General features: G+C 44.5%; 1 protein-coding gene across 13 annotated transcripts in view; it reads right to left on the reverse strand.

Moving 5' to 3' along the window:
• Window positions 1–27,694, reverse strand: part of LOC146861466 (uncharacterized) — a 356,537-nt gene that overhangs the window by 60,243 nt on the left and 268,600 nt on the right. For all 13 annotated transcript variants that reach the window (XM_085645782.1, XM_085645786.1, XM_085645792.1 and 10 more), the window contains one exon: window positions 3,103–3,252. In XM_085645782.1, coding sequence (XP_085501908.1) covers window positions 3,103–3,252 — 150 coding nt within the window. The remainder of the gene's footprint in view (window positions 1–3,102; window positions 3,253–27,694) is intronic.

Raw genomic sequence — 27,694 nt, forward strand, 5'->3', positions numbered from 1 at the left:
GCAAGGTGTAGTGACAGGAATATGTGAAAAGAGTGCTGTCACCAAGCATCTGGGATAGTGGTAAAAAAAAAAAAAAAAAAAAGACACCAGACGTTTGGAAAACACAGAACATAGCGTCACTTGGAATGCTGCTGCAAAAAGTTCTTACCAAGTTCAAGAAAGATTAGAACGATATTTGTATATGCAGTGATTCAGCTATGTATATAAAAAAAAGTTGGGTGATGATTTGTCAATATTGATACCTGAGCTGAAGTGCTTCCCTGTAAGAGATCCTTGCCACTTAATAGATGGTATGTCGAAAGCATCTTTACAATCTTCAGAGTTAAAGAAGAATTCTATTGACTTTTTATTCAATTCTGGTGCACTGTTTTGTTATGCGAAGGAACTAAAACACAAATTTTTCTGATTTTGGGCCATATGTAGGTAAATTACATTTACCGATTCTTAAATACCGAATTTTACCGATTCGGTATTTATGAATCGGTAAATGTAATGTAGGTAAAAAAATACCGATTCGGTAAGTGTCGGTATTTTAGAATCGGTATTTACTGATTCGGTAATGGTAACCTGTATCACATTGATTCCTATGGGCCAGGAGGCCATAGGAATCAATGGGAAGCCAGTTACCATTACCGAATCGGTAAATACCGAATCGGTAAATACCGAATCGGTAATGGGGGGAGCTCAATCAAGGGTGGCAGGGTGTCACATTGACACCCTGTTGCACCCCTGATTCCTGCATGTGTGCACATGTGGCACACATACATGCCCTGAGGGCATGTGTGTCTGCCACATTGCACACATCTAAGGGCCAAATAATGCATTAACTGAGACATTCGTCATTTACCACCAACTTTCAGTTGGTGGTAAATAACGAATCCCCACACCCACCACACACTCCCCCTACATCTCATTTCTGTATTCGGTATTTACCGAATCGGTAAAATTACCGATTAGGTAATTTTACCGATTCGGTAAATTACCAAATACAGAAATGATCCCCCTACATATCAAAAGCCTAAATACCGGTCGGTAACGGTATATTTACCGAAAATCGGCCGTTACCGACCGGTATTGGGCTACCTACATATGGCCCTTTGTGCGGCATCAAAGAAAGAGTCATCCCAACAGTGTCATTTAACTTGTGGTTCTCAGTCCTAGAGGACGTGAACGCTAGATTATCAATGCGGTAACCCTTTACAGAATGTTTGCTGAGTAATGAGGCCAAAGGCAAGAAATGTGAGGTTCTTCGGTCACATATTGATAATGATGTGAAAAAGTACACTCTACTGAATTCTTAGATTTATACAGGACTGCTATAGTGGATATAATAAATACAACTAGAGTCTGAAAACACCCTTGTCTACCTAGTTTTCAGCATAATTGGTATAGATGTGAAACATCTCCTTCAGAGTAGGCTAGGCAATACTTTTAGTGACTTTGACACTGCAACATGTCCCATGTTAGAGTGCTTGTCTCGTGGTACGCAAAGAAATGTTGAGGAGCAATTCAGGACATTTTTGTTTACAATGTGTGAGAAATAGCTTGCAATGATGCATAGAAATGTCTCTTCACCAACCCTGACATTGAAAGTCAATTAAGCCTCACTGTGGTACTCTGCGCAACTTTTAGATCCCTTCCATAAAGGGGAATTTTCTCAGGACTTTCAAAAGTGCTGCGTCATTTTTTACCGCTTCAATAACTCTGATGGCATATGCATCCATTCAATGCATTTGTTGCAGAACCTTTCCCAGAGAATCGCAATCTTCAGATGCATATATGAAAGCTATGTCAGTAGCCAGAGTTAGCAAATTGTGTACTGGCTGTTTTGGCGTTGCCCGTCTAAAGTGCCAATGTTGAGAGGACCTTTTCACAGATAAAGGTTTACATGGTAAGGAAAGAGCGGACGTGCATGACCAAAGACTCACTGAAGAAGTATTGTATGATGTACTACAATAAGTTTGATTTGTAAAAATTGATTTTGACCTCATAAACACTGTACTTGTACTGTCTATATACCATGCACTACCAGTGCAGAAAGAAAGCAATAATAAAAGCAAAACATTCCATAAACACCAAATAAAAACACTGTTTTTGTTATTTTTAATGATGTGAAAATGTGTATCCACTGATAACCACTGTTTTTCTATGGTATTGCAATCACTTGAAAACACTGGGGGGAAAAAACACAAGAACTTACCAAAAATAGAAATTGAAAACAGGAAAGCCTAGATATACCCAAAGCACGTAGAAATTCATTCACCATAAACACAGAAAGTTCCAGGAAACAAGATGCACATTCCTCAACGGTCATAAAGGCCGTAGCAAGCCCTACATGTGTGCCTGAGGAAGGCCGATGCAGTTAAATTACCAGAGACCCTTTCTAATAACACATTTCATCCACGGACATTGGTTTGTCTGTTGTGGAGCCTTATGGACGTCAAAAACGTTGAGTGATGACCTGTGTCATTTCACTCTCAATGGTTTGGGTTCTATCAGAACATTGTCAGCTGTAGGGACACCTCCTGGTATGATGTTACTTCTGCTTGGGAACTGATCCTTATTTGTTCGTGTATGTAAGAAGTAGCGATCTGATTGAGGAATTCCTCTTATTGTGCTCTGATTGGTTGTGAGGGATCTGAGGGTGGCTGTGCAGGCAATGTTTTGTCTGATTGGCTGAATATCTGCTCCTGTAACAGTTGACGCCATTGCGTGTTGCAATGTCTGAAGTTGCCAAGTATTGTTACTCAAATATGACTAGTTCTTTTCATGAGGTGCTTGGCAAACAATGTAACTTCCAAAAACTTATGAAAGGAAAACTGAAGCCAAATATAACCATTTATGAAATGCCTAGGTGCGAGTATGTCCGTTTCGAAGGTGGTCTGAAAAAAAAAAAGACTTGTTTGTGTGTATCAGTTAGTTTAAAAAGGAAATGTTCAATGCAACTAACAACTTTAAATACACGTATGCTATAGTTTATTATAGGAAGAGCTCATCTCAGTCTTCATGTATGAAAAGGGGTATAAGGGTGGGAAATTAAAAAACAGAACAGTTTTGTGAGTTCTCTTCAAGATAACACCTAGATTCCGATGCTCTACTCACCTCTCGGGGATGCTAGCCTCACATTCATAAAAGCGTTTATTCAAAGACCGAACTTTTCGAAGCTCTTTCTCCGAGGTCACTGGATCATGACTTTTACTTTTCATGTGCCTTTGAACATCACCATCAAAGCCATCACAACGCATGTGTGTCCTGTAAACAGATATTTAACAATGATTCGCAGAAATAAACTGCAAAGGTGGTCCTTTTTGCTTTAATCCCAAGACTTAAACAGGTTTCATATAGCATTCTCAAAGACAGCATATGCAAAAAGTTCTTCATAAAGTCACATTTACATATAAGTGGTATTGGCTTCAAAGACACATTCTTATGGAAACTTCTAACCACAGATTCCCTTTTCTTAGAATGTACGCCAGCCTGGAAAGGAAAACTTTAACATCAGCACTGCCAGGTGGTCCAGTGCATCTCTGAACTGGTCGACATTCCCCTTCTGTGTTTTATGATGAGGATCTGGTGCTCTGCTCCCCACTTTGTCATATTTCCAACGACTTCTAAACTATTTCAATTCAGTGTACTAGGAAATGATGACCACAAAGAAAACAACAGATATCAAAACAAGTTGGGACTGCAGGAAACAGATCTCTGTCAAGGACATGCACGATATGTGTTAAGGCTCGGGCCACAACTCCGAGTTGTTTGATAAATCCATCCTCATGCACCAAAAAGCAATCAGACCAGTAGGAAAAGCTATATGTTGCTGAAAACAAAAAGAGGTTGTGGCCTTCGTGTAAGCCCTGATCCCAGTCACATGCGTGGACACAGTCCAGAGGCCATTCCTGTGACAGTTCCACTTTATGTTCGAAGTTCTACAGTAAATACAGCAATCCCAAGCACAAGAATGTGTAACAGAACTGTGTAGGAATGTGCCCTTTTTATCATGGTAACCCCACTTTTTGCCACTGATACTGATGTTTTTGACTGATGTGCACTGGGTAAGTCCTAACTAAGGCCCAAGTGCCAGTGCACTTTCCCTAAAGCAAAGACATGCTCAATTGTTCACCAACTGGCAAGGACTTTAGTACCCGTGTAAGTCCTTAGTAAATGGTACCCCTGGTACACAGGGCATGGGTACTAAAGAGGGTCCCTAAGGGCTGCAGCATGTACTATGCCACCAAAAGGGACCCACACAGAAATTGCTTGCACCCTGCCCTTGCAGGATGTGTGAAAGGGTGCAAACTCTTGTGAAAACACAACATGGCACACTCCCCGAAGCCCAGCCATGTCCAAATCAGTCTTGACATGGTCCTCATGGGAACAATCCAGCCCAAACTGCCAAGCCAGGTCTTCCCTGGACTGAAAATAAGCATCCTAGGACCGGTTTCGGGGAAACAACCCTGGGTCCAAACTGGGGTGGCAAGGTGAGCTAAAGAACGATTATGGATTTAACCCAGATCTGTTACTGGGGGCAAGTGTCTGAAAAGTTTCGGCACTCCGTCCATCATCTCCTTGTGTTTGCTTTGTTTGACCTAAGTTGGCAGGGTATGCCCAGACGTGGGTCCCTGGCTCACTTTGCCACGGGATTCAAGCTATCCTGGCTGATGAGGGGTATTGACCCGAAACCGTTCCCAGGTTGCTTGTTTCCGGTCCAGGTAGGACCTGGCCTGGCAGTTTGGATTGGACTGTTCCCATGAGGCACAGGGTCAAGACTGATTAGCATATTGCTAGATCCAACATGGGGTGGCAAAGTGAGCTAAAGAACGACGATGGATTTAACCCAGATCTGTGACTGGGGTGAGTGTCTGAAAAGTTTCAGCACTCCGTCCATCATCTCCTTGGGTTTGCTTTATTTATTTTTATCCATCAATTCCAATGAAGTTCCACCAACTCGCTTCGTTCCAACAACTTGTAGAACTTAGTCAGTGCTGAAAATGATATATATAAAAACACATATAAAAATACAATCCAAACACTTCACACCAACATATGACTTATTGAAATAAATATACATTTCACATTAATAGCTAAACAAACAAAATCAAACAATGAAATTACCAACAATATCAAGACTGGCACTTTAGGCATTAGACAATACCCACATTGTAAACACATGTAAAGCACAGATGGGTGTCTTCATTTTCTTACCAAGCATCTCATTCCTGAGAACATTATTGTGCAGGCCTCGACCAGCATGGTTAACCCTAATTAATTTCCAACTACTACACCAGACAATGGGTCCAAGAGGCTTGTGGCGTTTGCAATGCTAGGCTGGCAGAGGAAAACATGCTTGCCGATATGTAAATCCTATTTGTTTGTAGGATAGCAACATGCATGTGCAGTGGGCCACGGCCAAAGATCCTTCCAGTAGTCTTCTTTGGCTCAGACATTTTATGATGAACAGGACGCAGCAAAATATTGTCCACACAGTTCTGGAAACCACAGATTGCCTGTATAGGGCAGTTGGTGCTAGTGTCGTACTTCGTAGCCACAAGTGTAGGTGTTTAACTGGCTCTTCAGACGATTTACAAGCCTCCCTCGTGCATATGCCCTTTGATGGGTCCTGCCTTGTTAGTAAGAAGGCACAATCTGTGTTGGAGTGATTTGGACTTGGCAAAGAAAGTGTGTTATCTGGTAGTTTTGAACATGAGCATCTATCTGTCCTCCGATCAGGCTGCTACTTCCTAAGCAACTCCTGAATCAGAGGCAGGGCAGGGTCCTTCACTCGAATCTGCACAATCTACACATACATGCATGGAGATTGAGCTGCAGCACCTCACATTGTTTGATTACCCAAATGAAGTATTGGATGTCATCCTTGCTGTTGGGCAGTCATCCACTAATTCATTTTTTGCCAAGCACAGAGACATATTTTTGGCTTGGTGTGGCATTTCCAAGGCTTTAGAAGACAAGCATTTGCAATGCCATCGGTCTCGCCTTTGGGACCTTATATGTATTTAGCTATGCAGCACATTAGCCTGGGTGCTGAAACATGTAATGTTCTTTAACATGGAGGGAAAGTAAGCTCCAAACTGCGTGACACGCCAGGTATGGGAACACATGGAGAGAAATATTGCCTTTCAGCTGGAAATGGTTTAGTGCAAAGCTCTGTTTTTAATATAAAATCAGGGCCTTCGGTGGTCATATCAATGACAATACAAGATTTGAAAAAAATATTGTCTACTGGTGCTTGTGGAAAACAATTTCTAAGAACTGGAATCTAGAGAATGCTAAAGTGATTCTGGTATTTTACTGACCTCTGCTGGTTGTTTTCTATCCAGACAGTTGAATAGAGGCAGTTGAACAGAAAAAAAAAAAAGTCCCTAAGCGGAAGCATACAAATCCTAGGGCTGACCTCCAGAGCCCACAAAGTACATACACATAAAAACATATACTAAAGTATATACAAGAGGTCTCAAATGCTCGACCTAAAAAATTATGTAGGCTGTTGTCTCTGCATTGTAATTTGATCTGAGCCTGATCCATAACGCTTGAGGAGCGGAGGCTGTTTATTGCAGGTAAAAAAGGTCTACCATTACTCGTCACTGGCCAAAATGTACTGTGCTGTTGAGACCCAAAGTGAGCAAATTCCTGTCCTGGATTCTTAAATTTAGCACAGCTTTGTATTTGTCGTCTATTTCTCAGCTGTGAGTCTTGGATTGTCTTTGTACAGGGTCAGTTGTATACATTTTGTGTATGATAGTGGAGTCAGGATCATGTCATCTCAACTAAGCAGCCACAAAGGCAGAGTCCACGTTGTTCACTCACCGAGTTTGAAAATAGGAAAACAAGCCTCCCGAGTCATCTCTGCACTCTCTCTTGTGCTCTATCTCTTTCACTCTCTGAATTTGTTTTTTTGTACTGAATAAAAGATGTATGTCTTAGTTTTCTTGCAGTCTGGGGGGAGCGGGGGGTGGGGCTGAGGCTGTGTAGTTAATAGTACATCACATTCCCCTAGGAATCCTGATAACTGATCTCCTGGCACTACAGAGGGCACATAGCGCTTCGAGGCTACTCTGGGGTTCTTCACTGAGAGCAGGGCACTGCATGTGCTCCACAAGATTGAAGTACATGTTCACTTCCGTGTAATCTTTATGCGGATAGATTGAGGTTGGTGGGTGCTTTGATAAGCAGTTAGAGTGGCTGCAGTGATGTTTCTATGAAGAGGAAGTCCCCACAGATTGAATCACACATGCACGTGTATCCCTTCAAGTAGTACTGTATCAACAAAAAGGGAGAGGGGGGACCAGGAGCTGGTTAATGGTCCAGTGCCTGTGCTCCGAAATGTCAATGAGATAATCACTAGAAGGCACTGTTCCGGGGTGGGTATGGTCGTGAATCAACCAAGTCCAACGACAAAAATAAAGAAGAAGAAAAGATATATCTATAGGTACTAGGTCTAGGGTAAGGTACTAGAGATGGGGGGAGACAGCAAAAGTGTCTCTTGTTGCCCTCACACACCCCGAAGGATGTCATGCTTCATCATCGGGCTGTGCTCCTCGTCGGGCCGGCGGTGCAATGCCCTACGGGTCCCCCGAAGGGTCTCTTTAGCGGAGATCTTTTAGAGAGCTGCCGATGGGTGCATGCGGGTGTGCGGAGGGAGAGTATCGGGGTCAGTGGCGAGGGTAGTGTGTGCAAAGATAAAAATACCTAAGGGTTGCCTAAGGGAGTATTTTAATAAAGAGGTACCCTTGGTATAATAAAAACGTGAGTAAATTGTTACCTTTCAAGACGTAATGTGTCTATGGTAGCAGGAAAAAATGGTCGACATGTTTCGCGCCTTAAGTGGTCAAAGTGATCCCTGGCGTTTCATCAGGACCAGTAGTGGTGAGTAGTGTGGAAGGGGTGCACAGACTAAGTGTAGTGGGAGGGGTAATAATCACCCTCTCACTAGGCAAAAAGGGGGGTGTTTTAGTGTCTCCTAACCAGGTGATGTGTGATTAAGGAGTCTGTTGTGCCCCCTTTGCACTAGACCTAAAAAGAGAGTTGGGATTACTCCTTGAGTTCGAAGGTCGAGCTGGCGTCTGGACCGGGCAGGTTTCCAGTGCCGTCACCTGAGCAACCCCCCTAGATGGTGTGGGCCTCCTACGCCGCTTTAAACTCAAGGAGTAATCCCAACTCTCTTTTTAGGTCTAGTGCAAAGGGGGCACAACAGACTCCTTAATCACACATCACCTGGTTAGGAGACACTAAAACACCCCCCTTTTTGCCTAGTGAGAGGGTGATTATTACCCCTCCCACTACACTTAGTCTGTGCACCCCTTCCACACTACTCACCACTACTGGTCCTGATGAAACGCCAGGGATCACTTTGACCACTTAAGGCGCGAAACATGTCGACCATTTTTTCCTGCTACCATAGACACATTACGTCTTGAAAGGTAACAATTTACTCACGTTTTTATTATACCAAGGGTACCTCTTTATTAAAATACTCCCTTAGGCAACCCTTAGGTATTTTTATCTTTGCACACACTACCCTCGCCACTGACCCCGATACTCTCCCTCCGCACACCCGCATGCACCCATCGGCAGCTCTCTAAAAGATCTCCGCTAAAGAGACCCTTCGGGGGACCCGTAGGGCATTGCACCGCCGGCCCGACGAGGAGCACAGCCCGATGATGAAGCATGACATCCTTCGGGGTGTGTGAGGGCAACAAGAGACACTTTTGCTGTCTCCCCCCATCTCTAGTACCTTACCCTAGACCTAGTACCTATAGATATATCTTTTCTTCTTCTTTATTTTTGTGGTTGGACTTGGTTAATTCACGACCATACCCACCCCGGAACAGTGCCTTCTAGTGATTATCCCTTCAAGTAGTGCCTTACCACTAACTGGAATGTTGACAATGCTTATTGAAAGCTTGTGTTATTGCTGAAAGAGGCTGAACACTGATATTTTTATCGTATCAGCAGCGCTCTAAAATCTGTCTGTGCCCTGAAGCTTTCTTCTCGGCTTTGTTACATGATGACAAAGATTGTTTAAGAAAAGCAGGTATGCCCCTTCCTTCCAGTTAAGTGTGGTGCACTTACCTTTCTTCCTCAGTCGCTCATTGATCTCTTTTACCGTTGTCCTGAAGGTAGGCAGACTTCACCGTTTCCCTGCTTCACTCTGTGAACTTAGGGTGCAGTGGCAGATGGCATCCGTATTCTGATTGGCTGATCTAATGTCAGCATTCTACAAAGAGTGCTAATAAAAGCAGTTAAGCTCTCTGTAAAATTGAATGAAAGCCCCTTGCCACAGAAGCAGAGCCCCCTAACCCATACGGAAAATTCTGTACTAAGCACCGTGACCTGTGGTGCGAAAGCGAACTGAGGACACGAATAAAATGTCATCTGTAAGTTATCCACAGTACTGAAGCTGTACTCATGTACACTGACAGTGGTAATTGCGGGTCTTTCACATACTGTACAGAAGCAACACTAAACACCTCGAGACCATAGTCTTATTCTTATCAAATGAGCAGCGGCACAGTACCCTTGAGAACCTTAAAGGAATATGGGCGGTGATAGGGCCAAGCAGCAAGAGCTGCCGACTTTGGGGGACCGAGTTAGAGTGTCGGCGTCGGCTGAGCAGCCTGTGATTCTGCGCACATCCCTTAATCTCCCCGTGCCTGAAAAACATATACAAAAAAATTAACCTGGCCTTGTGTAATTAAATATGGTGCTCATGTAAATCGCTCTAATGCTTTTGGACCACGTTTACGCTTTATAGTAAAAGAAACGTTTTCCTAATCCTACATCTCATCCTTAGCCCTTTGACCTGGTCTCGAGGGCAAGGTGCAAACATAAGGGTGCGAGACTAATAATTAGACTGTTCTTGGCCATGTATTGCGGCTATTTCTTTTAGGTTGTCTATTTTTAAAAATCTTTGGGTTTGTTTTTCAGCACCAAGATGCCTATGGTACTTTTTGAGCTAAATAAGCAGTGAAATAAAAATGAAATGGCCAAGTAAAGACCCATATTAGAGCATTGCAAAAGCGACCAGGCTCCAATAGTATAGCAGTACTGAAGCCACTAGCTCCTTTCTAAAGCAATACTGACTTCCAGCTGACCCACCGACAGCAACACTAAACTCTGTCTAGTCAGCGCTTTGGAACGGCCAGACGATGGCACATGAAAGCTGTCAGTTGTACACTCGCACAGTACTAGGAGAAACCTAAGCACTCGATTCATGCTCTGCAGCGGTTCTAAATCACCAATATTAGCAGTGAAACGTTTCGGAAAGTCCCAAAAGTAGTAACAAAGAATTTGAAACCATGAACTAGCCCACGTTGCCAACCCGTTCTTACCCTGTTCTGTTCTTTGATCAAATCCTTTCTAGATTGGCGAGAGCTTTTTCTTCTCGATTTACAGCCTTGAACTGTGGGTCGTGAACAGGTGTCTAATATTTGAAGTATAACTGTAAAAAGGCTTATTAAGCGCTCTAATGCCAAACGGCGTCTTGGCGCTGTGGTGTGAGAAGAACAACGGAAACGATGGAACTAAAGAGCTAAAGGACATTAAACAGCCTAGACTTCAGAGCTTTCCTACAGGAAAGGAGGTCTGGCTCAAGGCGAAGGAAGGCTGGAAGCTTATTCCATAATTGGGAGGCACAGATGGAGAACGTGCGGCTACCCCATCTAACACGTCTGTATCTAGAGTAGAGGTCTTCAAACTTTTGGGTGCCAAGACCCCCCTGTCAACATTTTCAGTCGTAAGGACCCCCTCCTGATAAACATTTCTAAACCTGTAGGCAGGGCTTCTGGAATTACAAGGCTGGTGAGGACCAAATTACACGACAGGCTTGACTAAATTGTGTGGGAAGAAAATTTAAATAATGTTATGTGATGCAGCGTTATTTTGGGATAGAATTGCTTCATTATTTTGAATTTTGTTTGCACACAGTAACACGGAGGAAAGATTTCACCCCATCAATACCAGTTTATAACCAAAATACAGCAATTAACATCAGAAAGATGTCTAGTCAACCTTGGTGATGGGCCTTCCAATCCGCAGGAATACGTGCTGCCACATTAGAAGCTCACCTGGCCCTGGCCGGGAGCAGCAGGGGTCCCTTATACCCTGGCGGTCTTGTGCAGAGTTGAGCAATTTACCCATGCCACTTTCCTCTCACCCCTCCCTTCAATCCCTCTCTCCTCTCCCAAGCCTAGATCCCTCTCTCACTTTGCAGGCCATTTTCTTTCACCCCTTCTTACAACTTCTAAACTCTCCCCCTTCAACTTCTCACTTCACCCTTACTCACCTCTTACCATTCTGCCTTTTCACTGCCCTCATTATTATTATTACATTTATTGGGCGCACAGCTACCCTGATATGGGTTTCCAGGCGCAATGAGTCTTAAGTTAGACTAGGTAATTCAAGCCATTTGCTGAATGAAGAGCCATGTCTTAATATCTCGGCGAAATTTTAGATAGGAGGATTCCGACTTCACATGATTAGGAAGAGAATTCCAAAGTTTTGGACCAAGGTATGAGAAAGAGCGTCCGCCCATTCTTGTCAATTTAAACCTGGGAAGTATTAGATTACCCTGGGTAGAGGAACGCAAAGCGCGGTGTGGTATATAAGGGCAGATAAGTTCTCTCAAGTATACTGGAGCTGCACATTGTTTAATTTTAAAAATATGGCAAAGAGCTTTGAATTTAATGCGGTTATTAACGCAGAGCCAATGAAGATCCTGCAGAAAAGGAGTAACTGAGTCTCATCGCGCAATATGACAAAGAAGACGTGCAGCGGAGTTTTGAACCATTTGCAGTTTCCCAACAGGTTCCTTATTGCAACCCAAGTAGAGAATATTCCCGTAATCCAATCCCTCATCTCGAACAGTTTCTCGCATTTATCTCATGGCCTCTCTGGCCCTGTCACTTCCTGTGCCCATCTGCACTTCTCATTCATCTCAAGTCTCTCCGATCAAATTGTTGTCTATTTGTATCTTACACCTCTCCAGTCCCCCATTCATCTTTCACATCTATCCTTTGTTTTTTCACACCTTCTTGAACCAATGTCCCTCTCCCCTTTTACCTCAGCACCAGTGTTTAATTTGAGCAGGTGGTTTCCGTTGCTCCGCACTGGCACCTAATTGTGCACACTGGCAATATGACCGTCTGCCACATGATGGCTCTGTCTGTGTAATTTAGAGATGAGCAGAACAGCTGTTAATTAATTCAATATACACTAAAAAAGATAAACGCCTGACATCCATGCCATTCTTATAGCTTTGGGGGCTTGAAATAGTCACACTTGTACAGTGTTATGGTTGGTAGTTGAATAGGTATTGTCATTGGCCGCACATGCAAGGCAATGGGTGGGTGGTTAAAGTTGCAGTGGCCTACTGGTGAGGTCCCTGGCACATGTTTAATTACAAAATTAATCATTGCTCAGCACCCACCCCAGTACTCCCTCTCTTCCCCTATCGCTGCTCTCCCTCCCCAATGTCGCATCAAATTACTTTTTAGGTCACAGATCATCTCTCAGCTATCTTCTCTCACAGTTTGACAGTAGCCCTCCTCTGTGCCCTCAACTTTCCCTCACACTCACTTCTTGCATGTCCACACTTCCCTTCGGCACTTCACATTTCTCCTCATCCCTGACCTCTTCAATCAAATTCCCTCACTCCCTTGCTGTCCTTTCTCATCCTCTCCTCTCTCCTAACCGAGCACACGGGTTGGACCTGTATGCTCCTCTTGGCCTGTGCCACTCTGCTTATTGTTCCCTAATTCAGGAAAGCATGAATTGTCTGTCTTGCTGTTTTGGTGCAGGCCACACAGTTATGGAACGTCCACCCTCCTTTGCTTCGCTCCACCAAGAATCTATTATCCTTTAGGAAGATATAAAAACCTGGCTCTATGCTCTGTAGGTCACCCCATTTGGCTGGTTCTCCTTCCCCTTCTGTATGTTTCTCATTTGCCTTCTGGCAGCAGATGGCTATTAGCCCCACGACACCTTTTGGCAATAGCAGCACACTACAAATGTCAATAATAATAGTAGTAGGCAGAAGCATGGGAGCGATTAGACCCAAACTTCGCGAGGGGGCCTACACTCCCAGGCAGGGCTGGCCATAGCACTGGCCACACACGGCGCAAGTCTTTTTTGGTGCCCCATCCCAGTTTCCTCCTTCTCCATAAATTCCCTCACTACCACTCACCAACAAAGCACCTCATCTCTCTGTAGAACCTTTCTGACAAACTTTTTTTTTTATAGTGCTACTCAGTTTACTCACAGTTCTGTGATCTGCATAGTACATGTTCTTTGTAGCAGGCACATTAACCCTCTGCACTCTGTGGATGAGAAGTGTGCCCATGTGAGTGCACGGTGAGTGATGCAACAGTGTGAGAGTAGGGAAAGAGGAGTGACTGCAGGGTGAGTGAGGTGACCATGAATTTGGGTGCGGATGTAAGTGCAGAGTGGGACGAATTAATGCATGGTTAATGATGGGCTTGTTTGAGCAAGTTGCAAATTGAGCAGTGAGGGGACAGATGAATGAGGTGTCACATGAGTGCAGATGAGTGGTGTAACTGCAGGCTGAGGTACAGGGTGAACAACGCAAGTGCATTGTGATTGCAGAGTGATCACTGAGTGCAGTGTGAGAGGGTGAATGATGTGAGTGCATGGTGATCAGTGTGAGTGCATTGTGATTGGTGTGAGTGGAGGGTGAGCGTGAAAGTGAAGTGTGAGAATGAGAAGTGAGTTCTCTGAATGCAGGGTGCATTCACAAACACTTGAAGTAACTCAGCATATTATTGACGGCAGCGTAGGGTTTAAGATACAAGTTAAACTATTGCTATTATGACATTAATCAGGGATCGAGGGTGGAGGAAATAAATAATATGCTGATCCTTCAACACACTTCCAATCCTATGGTTAGGGTTGCCTGCTCATTATTTGGATGTCCCAGATGGTACAAAAATAAGCAGTCACCTAAAGCTGTATATTTCAGCATTCATCTGTGCGTACTTGGAACAGCAAATATAAATAGAAAGCACTTTAAATTGTGTTCTAGGGCTGCCTCAATGATCCATGACTGATAATTAAAGGGAACAAAGACAGAAAAGTCACATTACGAATGAATGCATACGAGTTTATTTACAATCACATTTAGTGTCAAGAGGAGGCCTTGGCAGGCTCTTTAAACATCAAATGGCTGGTATTTTTCTTCTTGCAACCCTACTTTATATTTATTTTCATGAAATGCATTCTCACACTACTGCAGTAACTGTAAAATACAAATGTAAGGAAAAGGCAGAGTTGGGGCCCAGGGGGAACTGGAGCTAGAAAAAAAAAACTAAGCCTCAGTAACCACTTTACAAAAGGTATGTAAATCTGCAAATGGTCCTTAACAACCTGTGAAAAACTCAGGAGATAAGACTGCAGACAGCCCAGCGGAGCCCACAGCAGCTCGAGCAGAGACACAATACGGGCGAGGAGAGGGGCTGAATCCCTTGTTGTGCCTGGGCAGAAGTGTGACCGGGAATGCGCGACCCCCTTTCCATCACTTCACGGCCCCCATGGGGGTCGCGCCCCACACTTTGAAGACCCCTGATCTAGAGGTACACATAAGGCCAAGATTGCCCGAACGTAGATCTCGTCAGGGGACGTAGGGTCTGAACAGATTCTGACAGTAGGTGGAGCCACCACCATATTGTGCCTTATGGACCAGGCATAGTGCCCTAAACTCAACTCTCTGTTGGACCGGGAGCAAGTGCAATGATCTCCTAGCGGAGGAGATGGAGTGGCCCTTATGAATTTGTAACAGAACGCGAACAGCGGCATTCTGCAGGGATTGAATTTTACTGATCTGGAACTTATCGATGCCCAAAAACATAGCATTGCAATAATCAAGTCTCGACATAAAAAGAGCGGCCATTACCGTCTTCTGGAGAGCGATGGGAATAAAAGGAAAGATTTTGCGGAGAGAAAAAACAGGCAGAGGTTATGCTGTTAACATGCGCTGACATATTCATTTTATTGTCAAAGATGACGCCAAGATTTCTAACCTTTTCCACAGGGAGAGGACAGAGTCCTGCCTCCAATGGCCATCAGAGGTTGTTCCAGATTGGTGGTCCATTCCCGAATTCCATAATTTCAGTCTTATCCGTATTAATCTTTAAGAAACTCTGCGTCATCCAGGCCATGATGTCCTTAAGACACGCATGGAACCGCCCCGCTGCTAACTCTGGTGTATCTGATAACGAAATGACCAATTGCGAATCGTCCGCAAGACGAAAGCAAAACCATGCTTCCTAACAACGGCGGCCAGAGGTCTCACATAGAGATTAAACAGGGTGGGGGATAAGGCAGAACCTTGCGGAACGCCACAGGTCAGATTGAAATTATCTGATTTTAGGCCCTCCCAGTTGAGAGATTGCGGTCTATCCTGCAAAAAAGAGGAAAGAAGGACCAAGGCTCGATTACTAATGCCTGCCTCCTTTAGTCGTTGCACTAAGACCGTGTGATTGACGGTATCAAAAGCAGCCGACAGATCGAGGAGGACTAGAATAGCTCTCCCACCTCCGTCGACTGCCATCCGAATCCCCTCCGCTGCAGCAATAAGAGCAGGCTCAGTAGAGTGATTAGAGCGAAAACCATGCTGAGACGGATCAAGTAAGCTATTGCAGTCCAAGTATTCGGAGAGCATGGTATTCATGTGCTTTTCCATGATCTTGGCAACTAAAGGCAGACCCGAGATTGATCGGTAATTTTTAAACTCAGTGGGATCAAGCAAGGCTTTCTTCAGAATTGGTCTGACACTAGCCGTCTTCCACGCAATGGGATAGGTCCCTAAGACCAGAACTTGGTTAATTAGAAGCCTAAGAGTAGGACCAATCTTATCCGCAACCAGATGCAAGACCGACGGGGGCAAGGGTCAGAGACAGACCCTGACTTAGTCATTTTTAACAAATCTGTTATAGCCTCAACAGACAGGGAGCCAAAACTTGAAAAACCACCCTGCCTAGTCTCAGGGGGCAGAAAAAGTTGGGGTGTAACTTGAACAGGAGCTGGGATTGAAAGGTTCAACAGATCATCATATATTGTTTGAACTTTATCATAAAAAAAGGAAGCCAGCTGATTGCAGAAACCCTGGTCAGGGCGGAACAAGCTGCCCTGCTGAGGTTTGGCCAGAAAAGACACGGATTTAAAGAGTTCTTTTGTGGATTTGCCAGCAACCAAAATTTTCCCCGTAAATCAAGTTGTCTTTGCTACACGAATGGCCTCTTTATATTTGTGAAGGGTGATGTTGTAGAGGTCTTTACTAGCCCTGGTACAGTCCCGTCTCGAACCGTCTGCATTGAACTTTTAAGTGTTTGAGATCAGGGCTGTACCATGGGGCACCGGCCGGCCGCCTGTTGAGAGTGGCTGTCTGTGTGGGGGCAACACGGTTGATTGCTGCCGTAATCCAGTCATTAAACTGTGCCGTTGCCACGTCATTATCTTTGTCTGAGATAGGGGGGAAATGATCAAGGGCAGCCGCTAGGTCAGTGCTGGTGATTTTAGGCCACCGCCGAAACACGACCTTAACCGGTTTGTGAGGGGCGCCCATACCAGCAAGCCTGGCCAAGACCTCGAAGAAAACGGCTTTGTGGTCAGTCCAGGGAAGCGCATCGGCCCTGCAATAAATAATATCTGGATGGTTAGAGAACAGCCCGTCAAGAGTATGGCCACCTTCGTGTGTTGGTAGGTCACTAGCTGATGTAGGCCAAAGGCTGCCATAACATCTCGGAGTCTATTCGTATCCGAACTAGTGGTGGATTTCAAATGGAAGTTAAAATCGCCCAAGATGGAATACGAGTCTGAGTCCGTACAGGATTCCATATATGTCATAAGGGCCAAAGAGAAGGCGGCCAGGGGGTCGATAGATTAGCAGGTCCTGAAAGATCGTAACCTTCTTCAGCTTGATGGCAATGTGGAGTGCTTCAGCATGAACATCTATCACAGTCCTGGTCTGGACTATGAGAGTTTGCTTGTAGACAATGGCGATACCCCCACCTCTACTGCCCAAGTGGTCCAGCGACAGGACAGCGTAACCTGGGGGCAGAGCGACATTCCAGTCTGGGGCGGAAGCACCCTCAGCCCAAGTCTCGGTTAAAAAAACCATGTCAGGGTTATGTGCACTTATAAAGATTTCGAGCTCAAGTTTATGCTTGGCCACCGAACGCACGTTTAAAAGAATTCCCTTAAACGTCTTCAGTGAAGCCCGCTCCGCTGTCCTACTCAGAGCAGGTATTGTGCCAGTACGTAGGACAGCCGGAGTAAGGAAAACATCCTTACCGCCGGAAGCGGTGCGGCATGCGGCATCAACGTGACTCAGCATATTACTGTTAGTGTTAGTAAGCGTCACAAAGTTACAGTGAGTGCAACGGAGCAAACCAACATCATACTGAAGATTAAACGTGGCACAGGCTCCATGGGGTGGTGGCCGGAGCTTATGGAGCAACTGAGGTGTATAGCGTACAGACAACGCCGGAACAGGGGTCCTGGCCACGGACACGTTCCAGGCACTGACAGGCGCAGACAGGCTTGCCTTTAGCGCGCCCACTGTGGGCGTCCAGTGCACGCTCACGCCAGCGTGCAAAATTATGTATTGGTGGCAAAATGACTAGAATGCTGACCGCCTTGAGACGGGCCCGCTCGCACGGACGGGCACCGCTGCCGGTCAGGTACAGCTCTAGTGATCAGCAGGAGAGAGTACGTGTAAAAATGAATTTTAAAAACATGAAAGTTTAAAAGAACCAAATGCCTCAAATATCTCTCGCAGCCCGCTTTACTTTGCCTCCCCAGAGTAAGCGCACCAGCGTCTCACACTCTTTAACATAAGTGACTGGGGAATATGCGCATTTTGCCTCTTTAATTGCAGCTGGTTTTGTTAGATGCATATGATTAAGGCAAGCTTATAATGAATGGCCAAATTCTTGAGGAGGTAAAAAACTTTGTTTATCTGGGTATAAACGTGACCCAAAATAATAAGTGGAATAGACACTTGGAACTGTCTACGTTGAAACTTACCCAGATCACGGGAACATTGGTTAATGAGCACAAAAAATCCCTGACCAAGCCAATAAAACCCGTGCTTCAAGTATACGAGGCAAAGGCCCTTGGCTCAGTGTTGTATGGGGCTGAGCTTTGGGGCTTCGATGCATTATCATCCCTAACAGTTGTCGAAAATAAATTTTTTCGTTGTATAACTGGTCTTCCACAAAGCACGCCCCTGGTCCCACTACGTTATGACCTAGGTAGAAAGGCCATTAAGGATTTGGCCAAACTTCGCCAAGTCTTATACTGGAGGAGATTATGGGTTACACCAGAGCTTAGGCCTTATGCAATGGGCATTATGGATGTAATGCAAGCCGACAAGTTCCACAAGATTGGGTGGCTTAGGAACCTCCGAGAAACCCTGCTAGACCTGGGACTGGAAGGCCTATGGAACGACCCAGTTGCTGCTGGGTTTCCCGCTAAGAAGCTTTTGAAACCGCTCTACTGGGAGCGGGTAAATCACAGGGTGTGGAGCGACTCTATCTCTTATACGATGACCAGTCGATTCTTAGAGGAAAAGGCAAGCCCACTTTTCGAACCGTATTGGGATTTAATTACCTTACCAAGAGACAGGAAACTCTATTTCCAACTTAGAGCAGGCTCTCTCCCACTTAGGGCTCTAACTTGCGGGTGGTCTGGTGTAAGTATAGGTACCTGCCCTGTCTGTGGTGCTAAAGAAGAATCTGTCGCCCATTTCCTGTTTGTCTGCCCCGTATACGCCAAACCTAGACGATTTTGGCTTTCTCCTTTGTGTAAATTACTGGGCACAAGGAGTTCCGCTACAGCTATTAGAATTTTAAGCACAAGCACTTTCCCAGTCCACTCAATTGCCTTAGCCAAATATTTGGGTTGGGCATGGTCTTTAAGATGTAATGCCCTCCGGGGTACCGAGGAGGCACTCTAGTAGGGCTTCATCCTTGGATGTTATTTCCCATAAATTTTTAGTTTTAATGGTTTACTATATATCTGTATTGCACTTCATCCTAAAGTCTGCTGAAATGTTTAATTATTTTCTTAAGTTTAAATTTTAGCTATTTATAGAAAGATTTTATATATTTTTTAGCAAATGGGATTCTTTACAATTCTGTTTTATGTACATGTTTGTGTCTTGTATGAATATTTTTTTATTCGAATAAAGACTATGATGGATGGATGAGCATATGATTAAAAACAGGCATGCAATCGACCTACTCTTTTCGAAGTTGGATGAGAGTTCCAGTGTCATGTTTGACCCATACATTTTAACAATACTTGTTATCGTGTTGCCTGAGCTGCTCGAATGATTGCAGCTTTAGCAGGATACCTGGTAATATAGCGTGTTACGACTAATCACCTGTATTACGCGTGTTTAAGCAACATGCTCACTGGTGACCGCCTCAGTGTACCCCGAGACACCGTAATATTACAGAAATGCACAAATTGTGTGGCATAGCTGCGTATATCGGCTCTCCTAATGCCGTGAGTTGAGTTCTTGCTTCTGCGTGCCGCGGGGATCAGATTTTTGCCCCCATTCGGAGATACGGGTGGCGCCAGGAGAGAGTGCGCCAGCCGCGACCTGTTCTACACTAGCTGCCTGTATCGCATTAACGTATGTACTGCTCCTAGATGTGAAGCTGGGTTCAAGGGGGGAGGGGGCATACCTCAATAGTGTGCTTGCTGTGCGTGGACTCTGCAGCCAAGGTTTGAATCCGTACAGCACACACTGCCGGAGTAGGCGCACAAGCTTCCAGGAACCCTCGCGGCGCTGCTGCAGCCGGGATCCACACGCTGCTGCTGCCGAAGCATCAGGCGAACCCAGTCGCGAAAGAAGCTGCAAACGAACCCGTTCCTCAGACCGACGACGAGCGGCTGGTAAAATAATATGTAGAGAAGAGTGCGGCTTCCGAACACACTCTTCTGCTTCAAGAAATCATCTCTGGACGTTACATTTAAAGGGAGGACACGCATCAGGCTCGTGATGTACGACGGGATAAAAATACAGCAACAAGCACGGTCCGCTTTCACTTTCATCCGGAGCAAAACGATTTCTTGTCTTTATGGGGCCATGTGTTTTGAACACCTGGCCCCATAAAGATAAGAAATCGTTTACGATGAATGGAAAGCGGGCAAGCCCGTCCAAGTGGGACTGCAGAAAAAGCCAACGGGAGGTAACACACACAGCTCTTTTCCAATGGCTGGCCACCGTTTAGCATAAACGGTGACGCCGGCCAATGGAAAAGAGGGGCGGGGCTTAAAGCCCTTTACTGAAACTCATTAAATCTCGCCGCATGTGCACAGCCACCCTAGCCGAGACCTAAAAAACAAAAGAAAGTCCAACAGTTTTGCTCATCTCTGATACAGCCCGGCTTTGCAGTGGGTATTAATAAAGGCTATTTGTCTTCCTTTTCAACCTTTCTATGCTTGCCAAACCAGCCACCCCTGTTTAAATCACCTATTGTGATGAAATGTATTAAGGGTTTGACAGGTTTCCTCCCAAACCATTTAAGATGCCACAGTGCAGTACTTGATTAGTAAAATAATAGGTGCCAGGGCCCTGAACAGTAGTCCACTGCAGCTTGCACCACCCATCGCCCCGGTCGTCGCTGTCAAAATAACTACTAACCATCTCTCTCACCTGTAAGAGTGACAGTTCAGATTATCCCAGGTCCCAACAGCTGAAGGAATGGCTGGGGAGGCAGGTGTTAGTCATTTTTAATGTATATTGTAGTCATAAACAACCGCTGTTCTGCTCATCTCTAAATTAGGTGAGCAGCACCACCATGTGGCAGATTTTCCTAAGTGCAGTATTGATAATTAAGTGCCGGTGCAAGCACCGGAAAACAATTCAGTATCGGTCCGAGCACTGGAAACTGCTGGCTCAAATTAAGCACTGCCACAGGTGGGACCTTAACTGGCATATTTCATGTGTACACTCTCTGAGCCAATGAATTGCTGCTTCCAACAACTTTAGAGATAGTTTTCCTCATTACAGTGAAGTCAGCTTGTCACAGGAGTGAATGCCTCCCACTTTCAGTACAACCACCCTATACCACCCATCCTCCCAGTGACAAGATGGTTGCATCATTCTTGCAACAGTCATAGTACATGCCACATTGGGCAAGGATCACTGTGCTGGTTTTCTTTGTCACCCTCCCCCTTCGAAAAAGAGGAGAGGTTTGTGATGTATCAAAATGAGGTAAACTATGTAGAAAGTCCAGGCGACCCTTATTGGTTTACAGGGCTTAAATTAATAATCAGAAATGATCTCTTTTGTGGTAGTGGGGGCGAGTAGTTTTGGCTTATCAGAGGGTAATGTTAAGCATTTGTTGTACATGCAGGTTAATAATTTAGAGTGACACTCAAGAAGAAACTCAAGACCAATTTAAAAATAAAGTTTTTATCTAGTTTCAGACCCTAAGTTTTTTGTAATTGTGGAAGTACCGTAGACTTTATCAAATTCACAGTAAAAACAGTAGAAAATGACAGTTGTCAGATTTGATGGATGAGCCTCAAACGTGGTATTATCATCATATGGGAGAAACATTCCCTGAATAAGGACACTTACAGATGATTCACAGGACTGTTCTTCTGGACTTACGGTAAGTAGGAGACAACGTCCAAGAAGGCACCAACTATTCAAGTTTACCTGTTCTGGTGTGTCAGGGTGCAGAGGTGCTTTCAGCAGTGGTAGCCTCGAACGATACATGCTAAAGTACCTGTAAGAAAAGGAAAAGTACCTGTAGGAAAAGGCTGCATAGGGGGCTTGGGAACCAGTACGGAAGAACCCAAAGGCGAGGCTCAGCTCTTGAGGTTCTCAGGACCACAGAGACGCGATTGGTTTATGTGAGCCCGGGCATAAACATGCCTGTGTGCTTGCAATTGGCTCCAGTGGCCCGGGTATTGGTGCAGGGTGGCTCTTGGGGGTCCTGGCTTCTCCAAACTCGGTAGGGTGATGGATCTGACCTCCAGGAGCACAAAGAACTTTTGCTCGGGACCGCTCCTTCGGTGGGCCCGGGGCTCGACAGAAAGCTGGACCATGCAGTTGTAATTTGTGCCTGCTGGTGCAGGGAAGTGGCTCCTCCACTCCAAGGGAGATGCTGCTAGTTAGAGGAAGTGCTTGGCAGACCTCCAAGGGCTTGGGGAGACTATTTCGATTGTGGACGAGTCGCTGTCTGTCGGGAGAGCTGCAATCAGGCAGGGTTTTGCACCCAAGAAGATGCTGGTCAACAGTCCTCACGTCTTTGGCTCTTCTCTGTCCTCCTTCAAGCAGATGAATAGGAGTTCCTGATGTCAAAGGGCAACCAAAATACTGAATTTAGGGGCTTTAAAGGGAGTGAAGGGTGGTAGTCAATGGGCTACTTACTCCTAGGGTCACTACACCCCTTACATAACCACTTCCTGTGGGGAGTGGAAATAACACTGTCCCAGAGTGCCTAATACCACCACAAACAAGATGGTGGACCCTTCTTTCTCTGCTCACTTCAGGAAGCCCACCTTTGGGGTGCAACTGGTCTGAGAGTGAACACGCCTCCAGACTAGCTAATGTTCACACATGTCCTGGAGCCAAATGGACCTGAGGGCAGGGGGCAGTATCTCACAAGTCTGAGGGAAGCTGGGGTGGCATATAAAAGGCAGCAAGGGCTTTGAAGCCCGTGGGCTTGATATGCTAAAGCAGTGTTTCCCAAACTGGGGTCCGAGGACCCCCAGGGGTCCGTGGCACATTCCTAGGGGGTCCGCAGGCAGCAGTTTTAAAAGCACTGCAAAGTTCCTTGGACAATTAGCAGTTTTTGAGCAACTATAAAAGTGTCAAGAAAATGCCAGTGATTAATGTACCTGCTGGAGAGAGAGGAAAGTTTTGTCTAGTGGCAGCTTTGACTTATCTAATGTGACACAGAGGGTTAATATGCCTAATGCAGCACACATGGAAGTTACAAAACGTCATTTTTATTAAAGATTGTTTATGTGCAGGAAGGGTCACCATCCTGAACATAAACAATCAAAGGTGTTTTGCTTTTTCTGCTGGAAGAAGCAAAAACGAGGAGAAATAAGGCACTTCTCATTTCGCCAAGTTAAGACCAGGTTTTTCATGGTCTTAATTTTGGTGCTGTCTCCTATTTAAGCTGACCTGGTAAATAGAGGGCAGCGTCAAAATCAATGGGTGTTGGAGTGAAACGCCCACTGCAACTCCCACTGCCCACCTTTTTCACGCTAAGCATTGCGTGAAAGGGGGCTTTATTTACAAGGCAGCGTTAAGCCACAATAAGTGGCTTAACGCTACCTTGTAAATAAGGCAAAGCCCCTATTGCCACAGGAACATCGCAAAAAGTGTTAGGTCTGTGGTGGCATGCTGGAAGATACTAATCAAAAACAGTTGATGGACAGAATGCAGAACAATGTCATACATTCACCCCAGTACAGAGATCTGGGCCTAAATCCATCGTTTTTTTGCTCACCATGCCGTTCCAGTTTGAACCCAGCCATATGCAAATCAGCCTTGACCCTGTGCCTCATGGGTACAGTCCAGCCCGAACTGCCAGGCCAGGTCCTCCCTGGACTGGATACAAGCATCCTAGGACCGGTTTCAGGGATTCACCCATCTTCAGCCAGGATAGCTTGATTCCAGTGCCATGAGAGCACGGGACCCACGTCTGGGCATACCCTTCCCAGGATGCAAAAACAGTTGATGGACAGAATGCAGAACAATGTCATACATTCACCCTAGTACAGAGATCTGGGCCTAAATCCATCATTTTTTTGCTCACCATGCCATTCCATTCTAGTCAGCCAGCACACTAGATAGCGGTAGGTTTTTCAGGGGGGCCCACTTAGGTTCCCTCTGGGTGAATGTCATAATAGATCTAGTACTGGAAATAGTAAGGATTTATAAAGAAGAAGATGTTTGATACCAAACACCATACGCTTAAAAAAGCCATCATGTAGCTAGAAACTTGTAATGACCAGCGCCCAGTATATATACTTAGGATGGCTTCCCTGTTAACTTGTACTATCTAGTAATTGAACTAGGCACCACATGGGCATATCTGCTCAAGCAGATATTCCCTCACATTCAATATAATGCACCCTGCTTTAGGGCTATAAGGCCTGCAGTAGGGGTGACAGTCCTATATTATATGCAGTAACTTCGGGATGACACAAAGTGAGAGTGCCATGTTGTGTTTTCATACATGGCTGGCACCATGTCATGCAGTTTGCAATGGCAGCCTGCATGCAATTTGTATGAGAGTCCCTTAGGGTGGCATAATGCATGCTGCAGCCCTTAAGGACCCTCTTTAGTACCCATGCCTTAGGTACCAGGCGTACCATTTACTAGGGACTGATAGGGAGCTTAAGTGTTTGCCAACTGTAACACAATTAGAACTTTTTACCTTGTTTTTAGGAAAAGACCACTGGGGTCTGGTTAACAGAGACCAAGAACATATCATTCGCAAAAGGTCAGTATCAGTTGTAAAAAGTGGAGGTAACATGAAAAAAGGGTCACTTTCCTACAAGGATTTACTGATTGGACCCCAAAAGGGCTTTAATTTTGATTGTACTAAGGATCATGAAATGGACTATCAACCATTTGTAGGGTTCTCCAGAGCAAAGAAAGAGAACGTAGTGTAGAAAAGGACCCTGTCATCTGCATTAATATCTGCTACACACTGGCCAAGAAGCAGTCCCGGGTAGATATGAGAACCCACTCCACTAGAGCAAAGGCTACTACCACTACATTGGGGCTTACAGAGTGCCTGTCCTTAACATCTGCCAGGCTGCGACATGGTCGTCACTAATGCTTCCTGAATATATGCACTACTTTAACAGCTAGGTCGGGCGGGTAGGACATATCACCCCTTTGATCCTCCACAAGGAGAGGTACTACTATGGTATCTATTCTAAGGTGAGGAATCTGTGGTTAGAAATATTGATCAGAAGAAAAAGTTACTTTGGGAATACGCTTTCTAGTGGATTGGCTATCTAAACACAGATTACTCACTGCCATACCAGATCCCCATTCTGTTGAATGGCTTCTTGATAACATTTAAAATGCTCCCAAGTTAGCACTCAGCACACTTCTGAGACCGCAAAAAGAAAAATAGACAAGAAACTGACATCAGCGCACAGGTGTGAGTCTTGTACACAAATCTGCTCCATCACATCCGGTGCATGTGAGCACAGTAGTAAAGCGTTTCCGAATCCAGTCTGGCATCTGGAGAGCATTTTAAGGTAAGGAATCTGTGGTTCGACAGAATATCCACCAGAAAAAGTTACTGAAAGTAAGTAACATGTTCTTTTCAAAGAAATAACATTTAGCATAGCGCCTTATTTACGGTTTGTATTCGAGTGCTAAAGACATCCTTCATATATTCATTTGAAAAAGAGCTGTACAATTTACAAGACTCATAAAAAACAATAACTTATCTTGCTGACAAACACCTTGGTGGCCCTACGGTTACTTGCAAACTTTATCTCCTCATGCTTGAGATTGAGATTACGTCGGAACACATTTTCTTAGCGAGCATTCTTGCATGTAATCCCACAAATGTGGAATTCTCTTCCTGTTTGACTCCAACCAAATGATGGTCAGCTGGGCTCCCAAATGATACTTAGTTGCACTATTCTCAGCCAGTCTGCAATGAAGTGCTTTGAACGATTTCCCTTTCTGCCCAATGGACAGTTGTATGATGTTACAATACATGCCTTTACCACGCATGGTAAGTACATGTAAGGTAATAAATATATATATCAATATATATCACTGAAATACTTGAAGGTTAAAGTGACTTTATAGTTCGAGAAAATATCAGTTACAACTAAACATTTTAAACTAAAAACAAAACAAAAAAATTACATTCACCAGTTATAGTTAAGTGAAGAAACCACGCCATGCACGTGTTTTTCATCAATTATTTTGTTTCAGATGCCATCAGTGATGTTATTAATGATATCATGGAATATTTCAAGAGTGATGTAATATGGAGGTCATAAGCAGTGTATGGTGAGGATGGGAATTATAGTTTATTCAGTTAACCAATACAGGTGAATGAATATCAGAACTTGTTTTTGGAACTTTTTGTTAAGATTTGTTAAACTGAGTCAAAGTTATTAGCAAAACAAGTTGCGGTTTGTCAAAATCGCTTGGCCATGCCCAGATATCTATACATTTTGAACCTTAATTTCTCAAAAAATACTGAACTGATTTACACGAAATCATAAAAAGATCTAGCTTGCTGCCAAATTTGGTGTAATTCCACTCAGCTGTTTTTCTGCATCGCTGTTTAATTGTCCTATTGAAAACTGTTGTTGTTAGTTATTAGTTAGGACCAAGATTCCATAGGAAATTGATCTTTTGATTTATTAGTAACTTAAAGGCCATTTAAGGAATATTCACAAAATCTTAAGAAAAAAAAAAAGGTCATCCATTTCTGCTCCTTCCTTGAAAGTTTTGGGGTCAAGCGGGGTGGAAGAGTGATATTGCCACCAATGGGGGTGCAGGTGTCGGGGTGGCAGGAGGACCTGGCCACAGGCCAGACCCTGGGCCAACCCCCACACCACACATGGCCTCTGGATGTGCACGGCAGAGGGTTGGCAAAGTTGGGTATGGTAATAAAAATCTTACTATATGTTTAAAAAAGTAGAAATTCACTGAATAAAACAAAGGTTAAACTGATGTTACAGTTAGGTGGAAATGGCAGGTAAAACAGAACATTTAAACTAACATACACTTAAATACAGTTAACTCAAGTAACTATATACTTGACACTCTCGCCACGCACTGCTTATGACCTCAAATATTACATTGTTCATGACATGGTTTATGATAAATTATAACATCACTTTTGACATCCGTAGGAAGCTGGCACTGTATACGATATTGCCATTAAATGGTAATACCGAGCACAGAGTCCAGGGGTTCCCCAAAAGTATGAAGAGCTCAATGTAAAACCCAACGTGCTCTATTGGTGGTAGTTTGGGCAAGCAGCCTTAGGCCTAACACAGAGGCGTGTAAGACATTTATTGCACAACAGTGAATGGACACACGATTCAAGAAGGAGATCCAGAACAATTTTAGAAAATTATACTTTGTTTGCACTTTATTTTAAGACCATGATTTTTGCAATAAGGTAATTAATTAAAAATATTTTGCAGTTCGAAAAATCAACATTTTGAATATTTTCAGCACAGTTCAATGTTATTCTATGGGGAAAACAGTTTTAAGGATAATCATGTAAGTACGCAATCTACAGCTCCAGTCTTTGGGACCAAAGATCAGCAGTGGGCAATTGTCAGGTAAGTACCAACACTGCACCACCAGCGGCACAAGGGATGCCGGGTGCAGAGGTTAAAATCGGAGTTCGGTCCAATGTATTTAAATGGAGACTGGGGGTCCTTGGGGGCCACGCTTCTTGCAGGTTCGTGGAGCGGTTGCAGGGGCCAAGCTTTAGGTGTTAGGACCAGCACGGGGGTGGGAGGGGACACAAAGCAGCACCCAACATACAATACCAGCGGTACAGGGTCAGCCAGATGCAGGGTGCAAACACAGATTTGGGCGCCCAATGCAATCCTATGGAGTTTCTCTCTTTTTTTTTTTTTTAAAACAGGTTGCAGGCATCAAACCGGAGGGTCCAGGCAAGTT

Source organism: Triturus cristatus, chromosome 3_1 (assembly GCF_964204655.1).
Source record: "Triturus cristatus chromosome 3_1, aTriCri1.1, whole genome shotgun sequence".
Taxonomy (NCBI): Eukaryota; Metazoa; Chordata; class Amphibia; order Caudata; family Salamandridae; genus Triturus; species Triturus cristatus.